Source organism: Enoplosus armatus, chromosome 22 (genome assembly GCF_043641665.1).
Source record: "Enoplosus armatus isolate fEnoArm2 chromosome 22, fEnoArm2.hap1, whole genome shotgun sequence".
NCBI lineage: Eukaryota > Metazoa > Chordata > Actinopteri > Centrarchiformes > Enoplosidae > Enoplosus > Enoplosus armatus.
In genome coordinates this window covers 3,515,191-3,532,468 of record NC_092201.1, presented here as the reverse complement: position 1 = coordinate 3,532,468, position 17,278 = coordinate 3,515,191, and the positions used below count along the sequence as shown (strand labels likewise).

At 40.1% G+C, this 17,278-nt stretch overlaps 1 protein-coding gene across 3 annotated transcripts in view; it reads left to right on the top strand.

The window, feature by feature from the left end:
- The window catches only part of tmcc3 (transmembrane and coiled-coil domain family 3), a 37,683-nt gene that overhangs the window by 1,943 nt on the left and 18,462 nt on the right, over window positions 1–17,278 (top strand). Inside the window, exon 1 of one of the 3 annotated variants that reach the window (XM_070928843.1) lies at window positions 317–419. The exons of 1 other annotated variant lie outside the window; for it this stretch is intronic. In XM_070928843.1, the coding sequence (XP_070784944.1) occupies window positions 375–419 (45 nt within the window). In that variant the 5' untranslated portion in view covers window positions 317–374. Of the gene's footprint in view, window positions 1–316; window positions 420–13,601; window positions 13,697–17,278 lie in introns of those variants that run through there. One more of the 3 variants, XM_070928844.1, reaches the window with a different exon arrangement.

The window sequence follows — 17,278 nt, the reverse complement described above, 5'->3', positions numbered from 1 at the left end:
AAAAATTTCCGTCTCGGGCTGCCTCATGCCTTTTAAGGTGGTCCTCTCCCAACTGGGCAGACGTGTGTGAGAACAGTACAGAACAGTACAGCTTGGGAACACACCGCAGGACGAGGTTGTGCGATTTGAGAGTGTGGAGGTGCACAGGGTGCCGCTGGTTTGAGCCTGATAACTGCTAACAGGAAGCAAAATATTTCACAATAAGAGGCTTGCACACACACACTACTAGATAGACAGACACACACACTCCTCCTCCCTCAGAGGGTAGTCCTGAAACTTCAAAGAGGCAGACAGAGCTCTCTGATGCTGGTGCAGGGTTCTTCTGAAGCTGCTGTGGCATGCACTTTGACCTCAGGCTGTGAGGAAGAGGAGGCATGAGGAAGAACTACAGTGCTACTCCGCTCATCTATGTAACAGAGGTAGCGTTTTGCATTTGTTACTAAATCTGTCTCCTTGTTTTTGAGGTTTTTGTCTGTTTGGTGCGATAGATAAAGGAATCGCTTCTCTTGCTGTTTATCTCTCCTGCATGAGAGAAAAACTGTAAAAAAGGTCAAATGAAGTCAGTCGCAGAGTCACATGCGATCAGCAGTGCATTATTGCCCTTATGAACTTGACATTTATGTGGATCACATGAGTAGCTCTGTATGTCAGACACAAAAAGTTAATTTATCACTTGTTTACCACTGAAATGTTTTGATAGCTTTTCGGGGAAGCTGTCTAAGGCTTGGTATTCTCGGTATAGATGGCTCTGATTAGATAATAGGTTTAAAGACAAGACTATAAAGAGGGAGGTTGATCTTACATGGTTTTGTTCATTACATTATTTTGTGTTTTGCGACCAGAGATAATCAAGGAAGTTGTTTTTTTCAACAGTTAAAAGTTGTGGCAAGTTTTACCATGTCTGTGTCTGCGTGAAGCAGCATGTGATTGGTCTTTGCTGCTTGAGTAACATCTAAGGAATGTCTTTAGCCAGCCATATGTCATGCACACCTCTTAAACTGTAGAACAGGTTTGCATTTTCTCTTTCTTTCTCGCTTGCTCTTCCGTTCCTGAAGTTTCTCTGTTCTGGCTCCGAGTGCTCGAGCAGGAGGTCATGTTTATGTTCCTCCTGTCTTTATCTGTCCAATCACAATCTCAGCCACTCTATCAAAATGTCTGGTTGTTCTCTGTAGCTAAAAGAGGAGCATCCCTGAGCCAATCCCTAGATAGTTGCTGTGTTTTGGACTGCCCTTATTGTGCTGACACTGTGTGTTTTTGTGTTTGCATGCATGTGTGCCTCAGTCTGTAAGTATATGCACAACAAAATGCCATAAAAATAATGTTACATAACCCCTCCCAGTATAATGGGGCTCTTCCTGTCAAGCCAACAGCCTTCCTCAGTCTACAAACAAGGAAATAGTAGAAGGAAGAGGCAGCAAGACGTTGCTTTTTTATCGCTCCCTGCTGCGTTTTCACCCTCCTCCCTCCTCAAGGTAGGAGCCTTGATCAGTGTTTTCACAGCTTCTATACCCCTGATATGTTGTCAGATCCTCTGTGTACAGTATATCTTGCAATGTAGATGCCCTCCAACAGTTAGCTGTGGTTTACCATGGTAACCATCACAGTGTCTCAGACACACAGCATTCAAGACCTTGGTCGAAGCTCTGCTTTTATTTCCCCCTCGCTCTCTCTCATTAAGCTGTGTGTGTTTATCCCATAACAGAGTCTCAGAGGACATTTCAGTGTAACGTGTCAACAGCACATTTCTCTCTCTAATATAGCACATTGAGTGTGTGTGTGTTTGTGTTATTTTATCCTGACGTGCACTTAAATGCTCTTAGGGAAAAAATATGCATTGTGAGGACATTTTGTGGGATCGCTCTACTACAAGGGGTTAGTTTAGGATAGGACTAAAACTGGGATAGTGAATATGATTATATATAAAGTGAGATGATATAAATATGTCAGCCATCAGAGACTCTACCATACTGTTTAAACTGAGGTAGATATCCCTTTAGATACATACAATTTGGCTCTTTCATCCATAAACAGTCTCAAAATGTACTATATAACAATATATATTGGTATTACAATATATATATATTTTGTCCATATCTCCCACCCCAACCCAAAATTTGAATCAGGATTTAGTTTAAGTTACATTAAGGGTTAAAGTGATATTAGTGGTTCAAACTATACTTCCTCAGTGCTTTCAATAGGCCTGCATTTCCCATGAATCTACTTCCTCCTTTTGCGTCCGTAACAACTCTTCTCTATGGCAAAAACTAAAGAACAGTTCATTATTTGTAATTAAAGCATTCATGTGTAGAATTTGTTGATTCCCAACTTTGAAACACAAACAGCTGCTGCGTCCCTGCATTGTGCTATATGCAGCTTTTCTCTGCCCTGGTAGAATTGTTGCGGTTATTATTTATTTTGTGATATAAGTCTGCTTAAATAGTATGCTGCTGACCTTGTGTACCAAGCATTTCACCGTGCTTTACTGAAAACAAATTCCACCCAGGCTGGTCATGTAGCCATTAAAGTGGTTGCACCGATGTTCACCATAATTGTCCAATTAAAAGATAAAACAAAACGTATGTCAGCTGAATAACTGGAAAGATGCTTTAATCACATAGAATCCCAGGCATACTGGTTTTAATGGAGATAGTCACACTAAAGGTAAAGGTGGTGCGCTAACAATGTATCACTGCAAAACAAAACTCATCTGTTTAGGAAAAAAAAAAAGATATTTCATGGTTAGTCCTGATTCATTATTCGCTACCACTGGTGAAGTGCAGTCCCATTATTACTCATATTTTCCTGCAACAGTAATTACTTTCCATTTTTGCTTCCAGACGTTTGACAGAGTGTATTCAGTGTCTGCAATGCTGTGAACAAAAAAATAATAATAAACCCACAGTCTTGCCATTCTTGCGGCTGCACATAACTCATATTATTTTCAGTGCGCCCCAGAAACTATCTGGTCTCATGATATACATTCATGATGAGGCTAGTTGCACCACAAACTACTTGCTGTGTTTAATTGCTGCAATGTGCTCAGTACAATCTCAAGAAGGGATTTAATTAACACAATAAATTGTGTAACCTTGAAGTGAAGCAAGTGAGTGTTAACCCTTTAACACACAGTGTGACGGTTTCTGAAAGCTGAGACGTTGTGCTTTACAGCCAATATGGTGTCATTACGGTAATTTAACTCGCGCCTCTCCGTCAAAATAAGCCAAGTCCAGGCGGACATTTTGAGGCTTAGGTTTTAACCCTTTAAAACCTAACCTGGCTGTCACACTGATTAGACCCGGGCCTACATGCATGTGTATAATTTCCCTGATGATGATAACCTTCATCCGCAGACCCCAGCCTCTAATTCTGTAAACACACCCACACACACACACACACACACATACGTAAGCTGTCATCCTATAGTCACCATCCATTTCTCATCATGTTTGTTACAGATGCTCCACTTATCAGCAACAAGAGATGATGATGATGCTATCAGCCCACTTACTCTCTTTGTACACTGGTGACCTTTTGACGGTGCACACATACATTCACATGTTTGTACCTCTATTCTTGTGAGGACCCTCGTCGACATTCTCCTCTAACCTGAACCTAAACCAGGCCCACAGTTTGTGCCTCCCATGTGTTGTCATTACAGTCAAGTCACAGAGCTAAGCATCTGTTCTCCTGAAAGATAAATCCCTGGCGATCTTTCAAAACCCCTGAAGGTTGTTTGATAACACTTACCGCTGTTTTTGGAGGTATTTCTAGAATCCCCAAAGACTCTTTTCTCCATCTAGACCAAAAAAATACTCCATGTGCTTCACAATAAATGAGATTTTTAACCCCTTTCCCAAGTTGTGACTCTGTTTACTCTGTGTAGCAGCAAGTGACATATCACTAATCAATTTTATACAATGCTGAATCAAGTTTTATAATTACTATTTTCAGTTATTATATTTTTTAAATAATAACACCTACATATTTTTAGGGCTTCATGCCAGTTCTTTGAAGAAGTGAAGAAAAACAATGTCCTCATTCTCAAGATCTAATGTTGTCATAGTGGAGCTGGTTTTAACTACTTCATACACTGCTCGATATTTTAATCTATAACAGTGCATTATATTTTATGAGCTGATGATACATTTTATATGCAATATCCTTATTTGCGAAGTAACTTAAAGCGTTCAAATAAATGTAGTGGAGTGTACTTCAAAATTATACCTAAGCACACTACTTGTGTAAATGTACTTTACCACCACAGTTGCTGTCCTCACAAAGATAGACGTACAAGACCAGACACATGCATATACTGTTTCCACCTGTTGCTGTGAGGGCCAGGGCATGAATGATGCCAACACACATGTCAAACCATTATTAAGGACATTTATGCCAGTTACATGTGTGTGTGTGTGTGTGTGTGTGTGTGTGTGTGTGTGTGTGTGTGTGTTGTGTGTTGTGATTGAGTTCAGAGGAGAGGACCAGAAAAACAAAATAAGCACATTTTCTTTCCTCATGTGTGAATAACATTACACCGGATATGATAGGATTTATTCATAACTGACTTGTCTGGTTGAATCAAAGTTAAACTGAGCAGTGTGTGTGTGTGTGTGTGTGTGTGTGTGCGTGTGTGTGGATTACGTGTGTGTGCTCATCTTCATTAACATATAACCTTGTCTGTGTCGATAGCCTCTAGCTAGCTCCTCTGAAGGGGAAAACAGGCTTTGTACTGTAAACAGAGGTTTAGTCTTTTCTCTATCGTCATCTCTTTTATCAGTGAAGTCAGCAGGAGAAAGAAATGTTAGATTCTCCCTGTGTTCTTAATTTCACACTGTCTTGACTTTATGTACACTGCAGGTGCCAGTTTATTAGGGGTTCCTAGCTCTGATAGAACAATGAATCCTGCTGTAAAGGTTATAATGTTCAGTTTAGGTTCAAACTGTTTTAAGGAGATGCTGATTCAACTTTATGGTCATTTTGGAGGCTGTTGTTTGTGGTGCTGTTGAATTGTTTTGCATTATGCTGAGAGATAATTCTAATATTTTCCTTCCTCATCACATCTAAATTTGACTCACCAGGATACTGGAGTGCATGTAAACACACTCACTAAAAAGACAAAAGCAGCAAATTACTTATATTTATGTGATATATGATTATTTCGCTTTCATGCTGAGAATTAGATGAGGAGGTCGACCACTCTCATATCTGAACGGTAAATATGAAGCTACAGCCAAGAACCTGTTAGCTTAGCTTAGCACAAAGCATGGAAACAGCTAGCCTGACTCTGTCTGAAAGTAAACCAGTACCTACCAGTACCTCTAAAGCTCACTAATTAACATGTTATATCTTTTATGTTTAATTCATACAAAAACTGAAGTGTAAAAGTGGTGTAAGAGTGATATCGATCTTCTCATCTAACTCCATGAAAATAGTTGCAGATACATTTTCTTATGATCGGTTATGACTCAACTAATCAATTAATCAAGTAATTGTTTCAGCGCTGAAAAGAAAAGTTTGACCCAAAAAAAGAACATTTTGGGAAATGCGTTTTTTCTTGCTGAAATGAGAAGATCGATTCCACTGTCATGTCTGTGTATTAAACCTGGAGCTACCGCCAGCAGGTTTTTAGCTTAGCTTAGCATAAAGACAGGAAACAGGGGGAAACAGCTAGTCTATATCGTATTTGCTTAATCAGTACAAAAGTGTGAAAATGACAAGCTGGCTGTTTCCCTCTGTTTCCTGTCATTATGCTAAGCTGAGCTCATGGCTGTAGCTTCATATTTTTGAGACAGATTTGAGAGTGGTATCTGTCCTCTCATCTGAGCAAAGCAAATAAACATATCTCCCAAAATATAGAATTGATTATCATTGTTGGCAAATGACTAATCCATTGATCGAGTTAATATTAGCTATCCGACAGTATATGAATGTTAGAGTTCTGTCTGTTGAGTTATTTGATATCTTGACAGAAAAATGGTGGTGATGTCGTCATATGTCAGTCTGTTGAACCTTTTATCTCTCTCTGACCTCTTGCTTTAATGTCACACCTCTGTATCTTTCAGTTCCTTTAATTCTCTCTCTCTCAACGCCTACATGTCACAGCAGCTGTCATTTATACTGGAGAAAAAAAAATGAATTCTCCAAAGAGATCTCAAACCACTCAGAGGAAGACAAAGGGGCTGCAAATGTCACAAGCTGGTGGTGCAGGGTGGGCAGTGACGTGGGCGTGTAGCGGGATGACACATGAAAGCGTGGCCGGTGCCCCACCCCTCCTCCCCCTCCGCACGCTTTGAAAGTGTGACCCCTCAGATATTCATTTCAAACGGCCTCTGGTGCCCGCGATCGCTCAGAGAGGCTGCACTGTCCTTTATGAAAGCATTCACACATTCTGATAGTCCGATCAGCTCACATTACAGCCAGGCTGCAGTGTTTGGATCACTTCAATACACCAAAAGCTTCATTAAGACATGTAACAGGCATCGATGTTAAACCAAACATCTTCAGCACAGATACATTTCAGGTATACCCAGTGGTGGAAGAAGTACGCAGACATTTGTATTGTACGTTACAAGTAAAAGTCCTGCATTCAAATTTTTACTTACAAAAGTATTAGCAGCAAAATGTACTTAAAGTATTGAAAGTAAAAGTACTCATTATGCAGAATGTCCCATTTCAGAATAATTTATAGCATATAATTGGATTATAGTTATTGATGCATTCATGTGTTCATCACTTTCGTGTAGCAGCTGTTAGAGTTGGAGCTAATTTGAATTACTTTGTATACTTCTGTGTATCTTAACCTATAATAATACACCTGGATTTATTAGTCAATTATATTGTATTATGATTGTATTAATAATGTGAATCTGCAAAGTAACTAGTGACTAGATTTTATATGTGAAAATCCTCACATTTAAGAAAGTGGAACCAGAGAATGTTTAACTAAATTATTATTATTATTATTAAATTATCGATTAATTGACTAATTGTTGTAGCCCTGTATATTTGTATAGTTTTATTGTGTGAGCTTTTTTTGAAAAAGATGGATTTTTAGTTGGTGTTCATGGGTCCCAAATTTGGGATGTCCCAAGTATTTTTCTATATATATTTACAATATATTTAATTAACTGTGAATGCACATGATTATTGTGACACAAGTGATCCACTCCAGTGATTTAGCATTTCATTCCCATAATGCTTAATATTAAAAAATATTGTATTTATGTTACAGATGGCAAAATATTCAGAATTTTAGTTCCTGGTATGAGTCAAACTCCAAAAACATTAGATCCTCACCCCTGCAGAATAACGTGAAGACTATGAATTCAACCTTTTGAATCACGTGGGTATGAAGAGGTCATGTCAAAACATTGCAGTTGTGTTAATCAACTCAGTGTGCGGGCACCTCTGCAGACAGTTGAATTTGTCTTTCTATGCCAGTGCACCCGCATTAGACTGTCCTGTCTCTAAATTGCAGCATTGCCATTTTAGTTGTATGTGTAAACAATGTCATTTTTAGCAATTGTGCTTAAACTACAATGTCATAGAGTCAGTAGGGAGTGTATTTTGGCATAATCATAGTTTTCCTTTAGGGAGGGGAAAGCATGGGGGGATTTATAACCCAGGTCCTTTCCCCTCTTGGCCACCAAAAACCCCCATCTCTGTTCTACCTATTCAGAAGACCATCTGTTTCATTCCCAGAAATATGCCTCACTATATTTCTGTTTTGAATAGTATCATCAGTGCCATTTTCTATTTACAATAAAAGTGCATCAGGGTTTGGGATTTTGTGGCCGTGTGATTAACCTTGACACTACCACATCTATCTGCTGCAGAGTCTCAACTGCAGTCAGCTTAAATTTACCGCTTAAATTTACACTTAAAAACCGTCAATGCGTTTCCATTGCCAGCATGCGCATTCAAGTGCCCCATTGATTTAGTTCCCCTGCTAGGCTGGGACAAAAGAATACGGCTGGAAAGCAGGGAACCTTAGCCCTCCCTGAAGAAATTCTATTATAGAGGCTGAAAAGAGCTTGAGGAGTGTGAGGAGGAGGAGGGAGCAACAGAAGAGGAGAGAAGCTTCTTCTGTTCATTTCTTTGAAAGAGTTGCTTTTGAGGTAGAGATAGCAAAGTGAGGAGAGACGGTAAAAGTAGAGAGTGAATTAAAGGAGCTCTGGATTGCGGTTGGTTGCACCTGCTCTTGATAGGTTCAAACTACATATAACAAAAGTACTTTACTTTAGTGGAGATTTAAGTATCACTAAATTAAATAAGGTTGCACCACACAAACTAGCTAGTAACCTGGCTAACTGAACTAAATAAAGCATACATTTGCTTGCCAGTAAGGAGTAAAGGAAGTAACACAACACTTGATGAAATACTATTTAATAATAATATACATATTAAATTACATTTCACAAAAAAACACAATATATCTTAAATTTCAAAATGTAATCCCAATAGTACTAGCTAAATTACCTAATAATGTTAGCATAATCAGATATTTGCCTCTCATTCTAAACTACATTCACAGAGGAATGACAATTAAGCCCAACACCAAAAGGCTGACAGACAAATTTAGCGACTCTGTGGTGAAGAAAATGGGACATTTAGCCAATAAAGAGCCAGATATTTTTCTATGGAGTTGATGGAGACCAAAAACAGAAAAGTTAAGTGAATTGAACTTCATCAGGTGACCAGAAACACAACGCCAAATGAATGCTAATGTTGCTTCGTATCTTCTGGATATATATATAAGCATCTGTTTGCTAACAAGTGCAACATATCAACTTAAAAGGTGATAATAATGCCACTGTTGTATGCACAGCTTGTTTCCATCGCCCCCCCCAAAAATCTGTTATTGCAGGTTTAAGCTTTAATGCTGCAATTGGCAAACTTGCCAATGATAGATTTACGCTGGTGCAACTTAATGTTTGTCTACATGTCATACAGGCTTGGTATCGTGGCTGACCCTGCCGCTGGAGTGTGTTAATAATACATGTCAGACTGAGTCTTCTCTGTTGATTGCTTCTGCCTGGTGATATATGTGGATGCTCAGACTGATTAGTCACTGTCCCCATTGCCAAACGGTAGCCACAGCAGCAGCAGCAGCCTCCCTCGCGCTCTTTACCCCCTCTCTGTCGCAACATGTTTGTGTATGTGTGCGAGTGAGGATCATTACTCGTCCACTACTGAGCCTAATGGGGCTTATCAGCATCAATAGCACAAGGTGGAAAAAACATCTATGTAGTTGAAACGAGCATTGCTGACAAATCTATCTTTTTTTGGCATCGAGATCCAGAGGGATTACATAAATTTTAGTTATTCAGGGTGAAGCTGAGTGACACAGATCATGCGCTCTGTTTGATTGAAGCCAAGCTGCAGTGTTTGAAGGGCTTGCTGAATATGAAATGCTGAGTTATAAAGGTGGTCCAATAAGTGAAAGGAAGGAAGGGAAGATTGTGGGAAAGATAAAAGCCATGAGGTGAAAGGGAGGGAGGGAGGGAGAGGAAGGCAGGGAAATTATCATCTGAGAAGGGGACACATCATGAAAGAAAATGTAATTGCTGGCACTAACGCATTGACATAATAAAAAAGTGAGCAGGAGGTTGACAGCTTTAATAAGAAGAGAGTGTGATTTGAGGACACGCAAGCACACAACGATGAAAAGAGGGTGCAATGAAAAAAGGGATGTTTTTTTGGACAGGGCTTCTGTGGGGGTTATATAATCCAGAAATACATCATAACTTCACTTGCTCCAATTATTGAGCCCAAAGGATGTGCTTGTGTATGTGTAATCCCCCTGTTCAATTGATTCTGACTGAGCTGATGCTGATTCTGTCTTCGCCCTGAGTTATACCAAGAGAAGCACATAGCAGTCAGCCGCAGCTTTTTGCATCTGTGCTCATCTGGATGTAGACATATTCCCGACTGACAAAAGCAGTCACTGAGCGCAAAATTATTAACACATTAGAGCATCTGTGCAACAGTGGAACATTAGGCGCGAGTCATAACTGTAAAATATTCAAGATCTTAATGTAATTCTCTCCACATAATGTCTCTTTCCCTGGAGCTTCGAATGTTAGGTTATCATTTACTTGTCATAGCACTCTCACACATACATTCCCTGTCTATGTAATGGATGAAAATGAGTGCAGGATTAATTAAACATGACCTCTTCTGGGTTCAATCTCATCTCCATGCCATCGTTTGATTTGACAGTCTGTATTACATCCATGAAATCCAAGTGTGTGCCTCTGTCTGTCTGTCTGTCTGAGTAGCAGTGCTATCTTACAACGACCAAAGGAAATGAGGAAGCAAGGAGACGTTTCTTCTCACAGAGAGACGTCTGAGCACACAGTCTGTTCTGGAGAGTTTCCCTCCCTGTCTGACTAAGAGACACAGCAATAACCAGGCGGATCAGGACAGCTGTTTGTCAATTAGCTCTCAGTCTCACTTTCTTTCTCCGTCTGTCTGTCTTTTTCTCAACACATATTGGATCAAATCAGTGATACTGTCAGTGAGGTAGCACTGAAGTCAGTTATAGTAGCACCGAAATGCACTCAGTGAAAACCTTGTACGTCATCACCAATGTAGAGCAATGCAGTAATAACTTCTGCCTTTGTGCAACGATTGAAAATAGATTTATTTACTCTTTAAGTTATATACAAATTGACAAAATGTTAGAAACATCTTCAACATAATGCAGTCCAATATAACAACAAAACAAGTGTAGCATCAAAATGTCCCGTAGAACATTCAAGAACCCCAACAGAATTATCTGATCCCCCTTCTACATTCCAGATTCCCACCAGAAAGGTCTGACCCCTTAGCCTGAACATTCCCGAGCCCTTACGGAGTAATCTGATACAGTTTACACATTCTATAATCCCACCGGAAAGTTCTGACCCCGGTAACCTAAACATTGTAGAATCCCACCAGAACATCCTGACCCACCCCTAAGTTAAACATTCCAGAACCCCTACAGAATGTTCCTGTTACCCCCCTTAAACATTCCCAAATCCCACGGCAACGTTCTGATTCCCTCACTTCAACATTCCAGAATCCCTCCATAATGTTCCAAACTCCCTCAAACAAAACCCTCACCGGAACGCCCTGATCCTCGTCCTCACCTAAACAAGCCAGAGGCGCACCTAAACGCTCCTGAGCAGTGTCAGGCTGACGTCACGGCTGAGTTGGAGACAGGAAGCGCTGCAGGAAGCATATAAAGAACACAAACATCGCTGCTGGGGAAAAGGAACAATGCCATCTTGTAATTAAGTGAGTGAATTTTATGTCTACACGCAAATGCTTCACTCCTTGACGCACACATTGATTTTACATCATCTTATCACCATGAATTCTGACATTTACACACTGCAGATCAGAAATGCTGTGCTGCATCTCTCTTTTTGTCATATAATTGGATTCTGAACTCTATTGCACTTATTAAAAGTCAAATGTGGTGACATTTAGATGAAAAACCACAATGCCGGGCATGCCAGAGAGAGTGTGTGTGTGTGTTTGCTCAACTCTGACAGAGTTTTTTGATTTTCTTGCAATGAATCAAAGCAGGCAGAGAGAGAGCAGGCTTGAAATGCTCCTTTTTACAGCCTCACAAGTGCCATGCAGCACTGCAATACCCATTAGAGATCTGCTCTTAATGCCATTTACATAAGGCTAAAGTTGTTTTCTGTGAGCTCACAGCCAATGCCCTCTCTGAACCAAATCAATGCTAAAGCACAAAGAGAGCACCAACCTGGGAATAATTAAATGTCACATTTAACTCTCTGACTGCTATCTGTCTTTCACACATGCACAAGCATGGATATTATAAGTCAGTGCCCAGGGGAAATGGACTGGAAGTGTATTAGGTTATTAGGATTGATCATAGTGGAGAGATTTGTTGTGGATCTATCCCAGAGCTATGCAGTGATCTTTCTAAATATGCACAGACGGAATTCACGGAAGTCATATGATTGAATCAGCCTGGATCAGATTCAAATTTCAATAACAAAGCTCCTGACCTGCAGGCAGCCTCCGTGCCAGGTGCTGTTCTCCGCCCTGCAGGCTGAATCACCCGGCCGAGGAGTGTCCAACTTGTCAGCACGCACACTTGTCACAATGATTAACAGGTGGCTGACTCACTCACCGTCCTCAGAAAGTGGGCTTCAGGTCGACGTGTGCATGACACGGGAGAAAGTGATGAAGAATGACAGGAGCGTAAGACGGAGATAAAAACCCCTGTCATACCCGTTTTATAAGATGGCAGGTGGAAGGGTGGACTTATATTGTGAGGGTGAATACTTAATGTGAGCTTGGACAGTAAACTATCAGCAGGCCCAGATCACATGACAGGGACACTAACCATACTAATTGGTTTCTTTATCAGTAGGGCCAGAGCAGACCTGCTGTGCCTTTAAATCATTCATGACTTCTTCCCCAGACCTTTGTGGGGTAATTCATCCATCCTTTCACTTGAGATATGGCCGGTGTCATGTCTATCTATTTCAGCTATCTAATTATAAAGGTGACTGTGTGTTTTAGTCAGCTATAAACATGGGATATTTAAAAAAAAAAAGTCTGCCTTTACATTTTATACTTTTACTTCATTTATTTGATAACTATAGTTACTATATACAGATTAACATTTAAATCCAAAACAAATAACCAGCCAATAAAATATATATATATATATATATAAAACGCATTTTCTTTCTTTCTTCTTCATTTCTTTCATTCTGCACATTGAGTTTAAGCACATTTTGCTTACACTAATACTTCTGTACTTTTACTTAATAAGTACATTTTGAATGCAGGACTTTTACTTGTAAAGGAATATTTTTCCTTTTTTATTTTTATTTACAATCAATCTAAATACTTCTTCCACCACTGAGTTTATCTTGATGTCTACTTTGACTTCCGTAGTACAAAAACGTATAGTATATTTTCAGTGGTGGAATGTAACTGTAAGTACTGTACTTTTGTATTTATACTATTTTATGTAACTTTATGCTTCTACTACTACTAGATCTCAGAGACAAATATTTGTCTGACAGCTTTAATTACTCTTCAGATTACAGTTTTTCTTTGTAGTGATCTCCAAATTGGTAATTTTGGAATTTGAATATTTCTGATAAACTGAAAGATGAAGTGTTCCTTTATGGGTTGAGATTCTTCTACTTCTTAAGTACGGGTTTGAATGCAGGACATTTACTCAGTAGAGTATTTTCACAGTGTGATATTTGTACTTTTACTTAAGGAAAGTGTCTGAATACTTCTTCCACCTCTGCATATTTGAGTAAAACGACGCTTTGCCCGCTGGTTATGAATTAATTCATGTAGGTGTATTCGATATCTCCCGCAGCCCCTCCCTTGGTGTAACGCGGTGGGCGGAGCGTAATCACACATTGTGGTTCCCTGCCTCGCGGGGTTTAGTAGGATTACCGGGCTGGCTGGGGAACGAATCACACCGTTGCCGCCGTCCGTCAGTTTCCAGTAGCGGCAGCGGTGGCAGCAAGTGGGAGCCGTGATGGCATGTGTGGCACCGACTGTGTCAACGGTCAACTTTACACTGGAGGACAACAAGGCGGGAGAACCGGTTTGAGTCCCGGGATTATGTCCGGAGCTTGTTGTGCTGCTGTGGAGAAAAGTTTACCAGAAGTAGGGATACACTTACACCAGCGGGGGTAATATGGTAAATATGCGCTTTACACTATTACGAAGTTAGCTAACGTTAGCCACCTTACCTCAATAACGTTGCCAAAGGTACAAACATTACTCATCTGTTGTTGCTCCTCCATATTTAGGCATTCCATACGTTACGTTTACGTTGTGCAATTCTGCCACGTCGATAAAAGGCAGATGTGGTGTCACTTAGATTGGAAATGTCCAGTTTAATAAACACACAAAGAGTTCACAAGTTATTCTGACACATGCACCTCTTCAAAACTAGCTAAGCGTCGTTATAGGAAATAAGTGGAGTTGGAAATCCTCCTCTTTTCCAAGCGGGATTTTGTGCAACCGCAAACAGCTGTCACACCGCTTTCTGCCGACTAGTCCCGACACGTTTTGTTTACTTGTGTGAAGAGACCAACATGTCATACTTCATTTAAAAAAGATTGAATTATCCTTTCTTGTCTGAAAATGTGCGTATCGGCTACAGTACAACATTTATATACTCCCCATGAATCTTTAGGAGCCTTTCCGCATTTCGGCATATATCCGAAACTGCAGGCACTGCATTTTCTATTAATACTTCTATCCTTAATATTGGTCTCTTACTATCTTCTTATTCCTACAACCGGGTTCTACCAAAATGCACTGCGGTTAGCGGTATGGAGAAGTGTCAGCCAGTTCTGAAAGCTCTTGTATCTGCACTGAAATGTGAGTCAGCATTAAATTGACAGATTTTGTAATGGAGTTTGGTGGAGATGAACTGAGCTTCCTACAGATTATTTGCTGACCAGACTGTGGACTTGTCATAATGTTTTAAGTCATTTTGACACTGGTCAGGCGACCTTTTATTATCTTGACATTACCTAGACTGTTTACAAAGCAGTTTAATCACCCGCCAAAGACAGTGGTGGAGCAGGTTCATACGGTCTGTCTAGGTGCATTCATTTTATGTGAAGATTCAGATCTTCTCTGTCATCACATCCAATCATATGGAGGTTGCTATTTTCTCAAGTTGTGTTCAAGTTCCTGTTGTATCACAGAGATGCTTGTTGGAAGAGGGCAAATGGCTATGCAGTATGCACCTTTCTGTTATGTGTTGCATGTATGCCACACATGCTTATGTCAGTATGTTATTCCTTCTAAATGTTGAATAACATGACGTGTTATGATAGAAAAACAGATTTTGCTCTCACTCAGTTACAGAGGACTCACATTCAGAGAGCTGCTATTTTCGTGTTGCCTCGTACAGAGCATACTTCTAGGCTAAGAGTTATATGACAGTTTTCAAAAGAGGAGGAGGTCTAAATGGAGACACAGAGCACCGTCTTTTGTGTTGCCATGCAATTTACAGGTCTTGAGTGAACCACAATTTAAAAGTCCCATGAAATTGCCTTAAATTCGCAATTTCCTTCTTCAGTTTGACTTAATTAATTAAAGATAATTGTTGAAAGAGCCACTCAGACCGCCATGATCCTTAGAGAGATGGGAACAGCGTTTTTTGCCAGCTGACACCCACATACTGTCTGTTAGGCATCAGTACACCTAGGTACTCAAGATAACACACAGAGGCATTTTTCAACTCATGACACCTTTTATGAGCTGTTCAGGGACTGGAGGCAGACCATCCCGTCCTCACTTGTTAACCTTTATTTGACAACACTCAGGGGATACTTATGGGAGTGTCGACTGAGCGTCTTTGCAGCGATGCCTCACATTCACACCTGGGAGCTGCCCAGTATAAACATAGTTTGCACTGTCGGTGCAGGATGAAGAGCCGTGCCCAAAGGCAGCGGTAGTTGTTGGGGAAGGATATAGCATTAGTCATTTTCCTCAAGCATATTTTTCAGACACTATCTGGAAAGTCTAGTGTCTGTAAGGGAGGTGGCGGAGGGAGTGGAGAGAGTAAGATATATTGACTGAGGCTGGGAGAAACACTAAAGCCTGCAGAAGCAATTTCCACTGTAACACTGGTTGAATCTCATTAAGTCTTGCTAACCAGTGATTCTCAGCTGGTTTCAAATTGGGATAGAAGATTTGATACATGGTGCCCTCAAACATTTCCTAACCATCTCATCTCTCAGTTCAGAGGGTCTTGGTCTTCTGAAGGACCCACATCCACAGCAACAGAGACTTGGCATGTGTGCGTAAGCCAGTTTACCTCTTCTGTGATGAAAAGGGAAGGCGACTGATATCAGTGAGGAAATTGATTTGTTCAGGCAGGTAGAAGGACTGTAGTTGACTTGATTTATCGAAATATCAATATGGAGGGTTCTTAAAGGTCACTAGTTTGTAATTTGTGTGTGTTGGGGGGATATAATTAATGCATTGAGTAGCCTTTTCTCTTGCTATCATTAGATCACTTTCAAAGAGGAAGGTTTTGTCCTCTGCAAGCTGAACTTGTGTGTGTGTGTTTGTGCTGGTGTTTGTGATCTAGAGGAAAGAGGATGGGGGTTGTTTCCTTCTCTGAGCTCCTGCCAGTATTCCCTCTGGGCAGCTGCGTGTTTTTGTAAGATTGTTTTTTATTCTTTAGATTCACGTCAATAAAGTGGAGATGATCTTTCCCAAGGTCTAATTCCACTTTCTTGGCAGAGATTTATTTATTACAGAAATAGAAAATCTGTCTGCTGTCAGTCAAGTCAGGTTAAGGTTTGTTCATGCGTGACGTTTGTTTTGGCTGAGAAATGCTCCATGCAAAGATTTCTGTAAGCCATCCAGGGAGACCGTCCTCCCCAGGCCTCAGTGGTAGATCAATAGATACCCAGGAAAAGCAAAGGATCTCCCTCTGCATGATTCTTTCTTCCACCTTACAGCAGACATAAATGGAAGCCATAGATCGTCTTTACTTTCAGGTACAGTTTTGTCTTGTAGGTATTCCCTCCAGTAGTTATTTTCAGAAAGCGTATCGCCAGCTGTTTTAAAGATCAGTGTTTAATCAATAATTAATGATTATATCCGTTATGGATTAGTCTGACAAACCGTTGTCAATTAATTGTCAAATAGTGACCTATAAAATGTCAGGAAATGGTTAAAAACCAAGGTCCAATCTTCAAAAATCTTGCTTTGTCCAATCCACAATCCAAAACCCAAAGATATTCAATTTACAATCATGTAAGACAAAGAAAAGCAGGAAATCTTAATATTTTTGGATCAATTGATTATAGACATTATACATATTTTTTGTATTTTCTGCCAATTAATAGACTAAATGATTACAGGATTATTCCAAAAAAATAGTCAACAGATCAGTCAGTTATAAATAACAGTTGGTTGCAGCTCTGAAACTTCTGCCTGGCATAACAAACACAAAAGAAAGGAAGGAACCGGCTCTACCCGCCGCCATTATCTTTAGTCTCTTGAAATCCTTCAGGGTGCTACCAGCCTGACGTCCAGTGAATTTCCGTGTTAGGTGAGCACTCACAAATTGTCTTCTTACATTTTTCTTTTTATTAAATCATTGGCACTCGCTGAGGAAACGTGTCTGAGTGTGTGTGTGTGTGTGTGTGTGTGTGTGTGTCACAAAACAGACCAAAAGCTGACAAAGATTTGACTGGGATCAAAACGTTTTTAAATAAAGTAAATACATCCATTGAAATAAATGTGT